We start from the raw sequence: 7,492 nt of genomic DNA on the forward strand, positions 1-7,492 counted from the left end.
TAAATACTGTTTTGGTGCTTGTAAATGTGACTTGACAGATCACTGTAGCGCCTCAGTTCAAGTAAACCGATCATCTGTTACTTTTTATTTAAAGATACAGTAGGCTACAACTTACCGAAAGGTATATATGCCTCATACATAATATCGATCATTCAGTGTTTTTCAACCACAGAAAGAGGTCAATAAAACTGCAGGTGAACAATTATGTCACAGAAGTTTACATTTACCTCAGGAAAGCCATTTAATGACCAACACGTTAGTTGACTAGAAAAAAAAATAGCTATAGAGAGTATTTTGCTAAATATGTGCACTATATTACATTTGTATTATATTTTTACTTGTGTCATAATTTTTATTATAATGAAAACCAAATTATATTTAATTTAATTAGTTAATTTTTAACCTTTAATAATACCAGCTGACAGGGCTCTCTGTATGTTTACAGCATTATGTGAGATATATTTTTTCTTGAGAAAAAATAACGTCTATCTACTGTAGCCTACCTAATATTTATCCAAAAAGTCAATACTGAATCAAGATTGAAATCAAATCCCAAGAATTGAAAGCATGAAAATTGTGTAAAATTCTATTTAGTTACCAAATGTTTTGACAATCACTATTGTAATGCAAGTAGGTTTTTTTTCTACATCCCCCCCCACCCCCACCCACCAATCCATCCATTTCTCTTGAGCAATTAAAATATCGTGATAATACCGTATACCGTGGTAAAAGCTCAATCAATTAATCGCAGCATGAAAAGTTGATACCGGCACATGCCTAATCTCAAGTTAGTAAAAATGCAATGGTGTGTTCATGTATATTTTTGATGTTGAGTACAAATGCAAACATATTACTTATTTGACCATTAAAATAAACAGATTTTATCTGTATGCACTGTGTGATGTATTATGATCTTGTAAATGTATAATATATTCATTCAACTTGTTATTGTATTTCTCATTTTCTGCTGATGTGGCCGTAAATGTTCCTGCATCAGGAAGGGAAACAAATTTGTGTGAGTACAAGTTTTGTATTTTTCTTTCATTCAAAAATTTGGTTCCAGTAAGATTGTTTTAGAAAGAAGTCTCTTCTGCTCACAAATGTTGCATTTATTTGATTAAAAATACAGTGGTATTGTGAAATAATATTACAACTTAAAAATGTAAAAAGTCTTTTCAATTTTAACATTTGTCAAATTTAATTTATTCCTGTGATCAAAGCAGAATTTACAGCGTCAATACTCCACACTTCATCCTTTAGAAATCATTCTAATATTCTAATAATATAATAATTTACTGTAACTGTTGTTATATATTAAGTCATTACATTAAAATTTACAAAATAACTGTCATACATATTGTACAGTTTTATACAATGTAACATGAAATGTGACATATAATATGTCCCGCTGTTGTTTGTTGTTCTGTATCTGTGTGGTATATGTTGCTGATATTGAAATTCTATTTAAAGCTGCAGTCTGTAACTTTTTTGTGTTCAAAATTTACCAAATTTATATAATGAGCAAGTACACCATGAATGCATTTTCCATCTGTGATTTTGTCTTATCTAAAAAAACTATGGTACACCTATAATAAGTGTTTATATGGGGACTACTTTAGACTGGTCTGGTCGCACAGCTGTGGAGTTGCAATGTACCTGCGTGACTCGCCATTGACATAAACACAGACAAGAAGTTATGGCTACAATGTCCTTTTGCAAGACACATTATTCTGTTAATAAACACGTTTACACTAGAGTGTCAAAAATTATGGACTGCAGCTTTAAATATAGAAATGATTTTACATCAGTTGAATGTAGATAGTTATTTCACCCTGCTTTCTTTTTGCATGTGAACATGTGAACTGTACTTTTCAGACAACACGGAGTTGAAGAAATTTGAAAGGGCCATTTGCATTCGTCTTGACAAAATGGAGCAAAAGCTGTCAGCGATTGAAAATCTGTTAAGGAGTGGTGGCCAGCCAACAGGAGACATGTCTGAGTTTCTGCTCAATCCTTGCCGTACTACGCAGGAACTTAATGATTTATGCTGTAAAATGCAAGATGTTGAATACAGGAAAAAAACTGTAAGTACATTTAACAGCAGATTATAATTGTGGGGGTTTTATCACTTGAAATGTTTTTTGACATCTATAATGTAATTTACTTCGAAATCATGCACAAATTTTGCAAAGCGCACATAAATATGCACACGAACACAACATATCAGTTTGCATTGCAAACTTGATAGCCTATTCATCATCAATCTAAAGTCAACCAAAAAAAAGAAAGAAACATGGCTCAATTTAAAGTTGTATAATACATTTTTGCGCATATGAAGGAATCCATTTTACATGGATGTTGGGGCACGAGTTAATTTGAAGCCCCATTTACATAAATAATTACATAAACATAATTTTCAAAACTAAATGTTGCAGCACAAAATGTAATAGTGTAGAAACTAAATGTTGCAGCACAAAGTTAAAAACATTTGGATCCATGCTGAAGGAGAGATTTCCGATTTCAGTTTTGCTTTTAATAAATATATTTACATTTGCCTTTTATAGTCAATTGTCCTGTTCTGAATACCAATAAGAGGAATTAAAAATACATATTTTCAAATATTTATTTTTATGTTCTGGTATTTTGCAATATTTCAGACTATAATATATTAAATAATACAAATGAATATGATATAATTAAATTATACAATATTATATAATTTAATTTTAATGTAATTTTCACCTAGTGCATCTGGTTTTCCAGGAAAATGTGGTAGTTTTCTTACTAGTCATAGGCTTACTGTTCAGCAATTGAAATGCTAGTTATACATGGATTAGGAATTGAAGTATCTATCTGTGCCAAACCTAATAATTGCTTTTTTTATTTCAGGTCTATCACCTTAGTCTTCTTGGAGGCAAAACGCCTGGAGACGCAGTCCGGAGGGTGTTGCGAGCAATTGCGCTCAATTGTGTCTTGAGCCAGTACAGTTTGAAGGGAAGGAAGGGGAAAATCAATTTCCAAGAGCTACATATTTGCAGTGTGATCATTCGTAAGTACCGGTATTACATTTTGTAAGACTGACTGCATTTACACCTGGTATTAAGATGAGTTTTCAGTGATCTGATCGGCTAAGACACAATACCATTATTAACATTAATGTCACATAATGTATGAGTGAGTTAGAAAGCAAATGAAAAGGATAAGTTGGGCTGCTACCAGCAGTTTTGGTACAACACAACACAAAACTGTTTAATGCACAGGTAGTTCCAAGTCAGTTGAATCACTGTTTTATATGAATGTGCTCTTTAAATTTAAAGGTGCTAGGGATGTAACAATATATCGTAAGACATGCAAAAATATAATGAAATAGCTTTCTCAGCAACTTGCGGGTTAAATCACAATTTTAAATTAAACGCATAGCTTCATTGTTAATAGAGAGAGACAGTAAACAGACACTGGTACAAATCTCTCTTTCTCTTATGAGAATTTAAATAAATGCTAATAATTCATTCAAATAAATGTAATTTTATGCACTACTTTATCTCTGTGTCTGATTAAAAGCGGACAGAACATGCTAAACCTAACGAGCCATAACTTGACAAAAATAACCAATAATTTTTAGTCTCCCAGTAAAATATTGTTCTGCAAACATCAATAACAGCTTTAAATGGTAAATGCTGGCAAAGGCAGTTGTAAATGCCCTACAAGGCAGTGTGCTCACATGCATTTCTGACTACTTTCATATGGTTTCAGTGATCTGATCACAAAAATGGGACTTATAACGATGTCGTGACATTAAATTTCTTTTTTTTTTGAGGTCCATGTTTTCCCAACATTTTTACTGAACTTCCACTAAACCATTATGTAAACTTCTTTTTAGAAGCTTGCCAAAAGATGTACCCGAAGGTGCCCGTCAAGGTGTTAGAGGAATACATATCAGACACCTTGAAGTACGCTCCTCATCGGGAATCAAGGGTGAGTAACATTCCTGCATGTTTTCTTTTCATTTTCAGGTGTAATCCTTTACAATGTGTAGTTGAACCTTTCCATTGTAATTCCATTACATTTGTAAGATATATTTGTATCTTGTGTGATTTAATAGCACTCAAAGCACAGCCTAATTAACTTAAAGGATTATTTCACCTCAAAAATGAAAACTTCCTAATAATTTACTCACCCCAATGCCATCCAAGATATCCATGTCTTTCTTTCCTCAGTGGAAAATAAATTAATTTTTTTGAGGAAAACATGTCTGGATTTTTCTCCACAGAATGGACTTAAATGGTTACCATCGTTTTCAAGTCCAAATCAATGCAGTTTCAAATGTCTTTGAAGTGCTTTAACTTCGATCTGCACGATCCCAGCTGAGGACTAGGGTCTAATCTAGCGAACCGATCGGTCATTTTATTTTTAAAAAATAATTATTTATATACTTTTTATACAACTGTTCGAATTGAGCACAAGCCGGAAGAAGCCGGGAACTACGTCATCACGCTCGACAGCGCCGGCGGAAATACCCATATATGGAAGTACCATTTGTAAACAGAGTGGGGCAGTACTTGCGCCTGCGCCGTCCAGCGTGATGTAGTTCCTGGCTTCTTCCGGCTTGTGCAATCCGAACAATTGTATAAAAAGTATATAAATTATAATTTTTTTTAATCAAATGACTGATCGTTTCGCTAGATTAGCCCTTCGTCCTCAGCTGGGATCGCGCAGAGCCTGTTAAAAGCACTTCAAAGACTTTTGAAACTGCATTGATTTAGACTTGAAAACGATGGTAACCATTTAAGTCCATTCTGTGAAGAAAAATACAGACATGTTTTCCTCAAAACTTAATTTCTCTTCCACTGAGGAAGGAAAGACATGGATATCTTGGATGGCATTGGCGTGAGTAAATTATTACGAAATTTTCATTTTGAGGTGAACTAATCCTTTAAGGGTTAACTTTTATGGAGTAGCCACACTGTTATTATTATTAAATGTTTATGAAATGATAAATCCCCATTAGTAACAGTCAGGGGCGATTCTAAGATTTTCATTAGGGGGGCTCAGCCTCCAATGAGGGTATGATTTAAAAAAAAAAGTAAAAATAAACTAGTTTCATTAACATGCAAATGGCAGGGTTTTATAATCACTGAGCTCCCGAATGTGAGTCTAGTTAGGGGGGTTCGGGGTCTCCCGGGAAAATTTTGATTTCTCTGATCTACATATGTGCATTTTAAGATGTTTTGAAGGCCCAAAAAATTGACAACAGTTTTAAAACCATGTCAGTGGACGGGTGATTATTTTTCTCTCCTCATCTCCGCATCACACTCTTTTTCTCTTGCTCTGTCTCTTCCCCTCCTAAAGCTGAGCTTTGACTGATATAGGCTTTTAATTTTTGTCTGTCAGTGAAGAAAGTAAACATAGGGTCAACTGATAGGTTGATTTATGAATCATTTTCTTAGATGCGTTCATTTACTCAAAGCGACTAGGAAAGCTAGGTAACTAATAACTTTATTAAATTCATTCACAATATTCATTCTACACATCGCTTATTGATCTGATGCCTAATACAGGGCCATAGACAGGGCTTTATAATCAAAGAGGTCCTAAATTTGAGGTGGTTTGAATTTTTTATTTATCTGATGTTAAAACCATGTTAGCAGGGCAGTAGATTATTTGTCAATACCTGCTCTCTCCTCATCTCCATCACTCTTTCTTTTTCTCTCAGTCTCCTCCTTGCCCTGTTTTTTCCCCTCCTAAAGCTGAGCTTTTTTAATTTACTGAAGGATACCAATTGCATTATTCTCAATATTCATTATTAATCCTGTGCCTAAAATGATGAAAACATTTTTGTTAATGTGTCGTCCCTTAACAATGACAGTAAACTAATTATTAGGCTACATTACATGAGTCACGTTATTACATAGGCTTATTTTCAGTGGCGAAATTAGACAAAAGTTTATTAGTTTGCCTGATTATTTTTGTCATTCGTTTAACATTTATGACCTAAAAAACGGTCAAATATGAAATGTTTAGTTTAGCTGCTTGCATCTTATCTCGCACTTTAACGTACACTGAAGCGTCGAGTTGCTCTGTTAAAATTAGCGCTCAGCAGCTTCTGTGAACATAAAGCCCGCCTACTTTGATTTGACTGGTCATCTAAAATATTCTGACATTGACGAGCAGTGACAGACCAATGAGGCTTAGATGAACACACACACACACACCCAGTCCTCTGTTTCTGACATGCGCTCTGCTCGGCGCCGCTACGGATTGAAGATAAAGAACGCGCTGAATTCTGATTACAAGAAGACTGAAGCGAACACGAATTTGTGTACAATATTTTAGGGGTGCTAGGCAGAAGTTTAGGGGGGCTGAAGCTCCTCTAAAAAGGGCCTAGTGACACCTCTGGTAACAGTCAATCTGTTCACTTTACAGAAGGAGCATGAGGAGACTAGATCACAACCTGAACCACAGACTGGACCACCCCCTGAAGAGAGTGGACCACAGACTGGACCACAGTGCTAGTTTGGCACCAGAACTGTTTCCTTTTCATTCAAATGTTAAGATATATATATATTTTTTTTTGATAATCATTTTCAACTTTTTGATGTGCTGTATCACTTGTATAACTTTGTGGTGTGCAGCTATATAATATAAAGTGGGCACTTGTATATAGATTATAGATTATCTTAATATTCTAACCTTAAAATAACATGATAACGTAACAGAAAGTGCACATTTTTATGTTCTTGAAATGTTCCAAATAAACGTTATTTGAATGTTGTATTGTTAATACAATTTTTGGGGAACGAACGTTCCTGAACTTTATACTAACCTTAATATAACGTTCCAGCAACACAATGCTAGCCTTAAGATAATGTAACAGCAATGTTATGCTAACCTTAGGATAACATTCCGGCAACGTTAGGCTAACCTTAAGATGATGTTCCAGCAAATTTATGCTAATGTTCCAGCAATGTTATTCTAACCTTAAGATAACGTTACAGAAACATTATGCTAACGTTTCAGCAATGTTAGGCTAACCGTAAGATAACGTTACAGAAACATTATGCTAGCGTTCCAGCAATGTTATGTTAACGTTTCAGCAATGTTATGTTAACCTTAAGATAACATTCCAGAAACATTATGCTAACGTTCCAGCAATGTTATGCTAACTTTAAGATAACGTTCCAGAAACATTATGCTAACGTTCCAGCAATGTTATGCTAACCTTAAGATAACATTCCAGCAATGTTAAAACGTTCTAGCAACGTTATACTAACCTTAAGATAATGTTCCAGCAACATTATGCTCATGTTCCAGCAATGTTATGCTAACATTCCAACAATGTTATGCTAACGTTCCAGCAATGTTATGCTAACCTTAAGATAACGTTCCGTCAACATTATACTAACATTCCAGCAATGTTATGCTAATGTTCCAGCAATGTTATGCTAACCTTAAGATAACATTCCAGCAACATTATGCTAACGTTCCAGAAACA

General features: G+C 34.4%; 1 protein-coding gene across 1 annotated transcript; it reads left to right on the forward strand.

Annotated features, from left to right (window-relative positions):
• Positions 1 to 1,905: 1,905 nt before the first annotated feature.
• Positions 1,906 to 6,513, forward strand: LOC307148187 (uncharacterized protein; the record flags this gene model as incomplete). The annotated part of the gene is made up of 4 exons (XM_079853542.1): positions 1,906 to 2,084; positions 2,890 to 3,049; positions 3,881 to 3,975; positions 6,424 to 6,513. Exons 1-4 carry the CDS (start codon positions 1,929 to 1,931, stop codon positions 6,511 to 6,513), a joined length of 501 nt encoding a protein of 166 aa, XP_079709668.1. The 5' UTR covers positions 1,906 to 1,928.
• Positions 6,514 to 7,492: the final 979 nt, after the last annotated feature.

The sequence above is a fragment of the Squalius cephalus genome (assembly GCF_949319135.1).
Source record: "Squalius cephalus genome assembly, chromosome: 20".
NCBI classification, from domain to species: Eukaryota; Metazoa; Chordata; class Actinopteri; order Cypriniformes; family Leuciscidae; genus Squalius; species Squalius cephalus.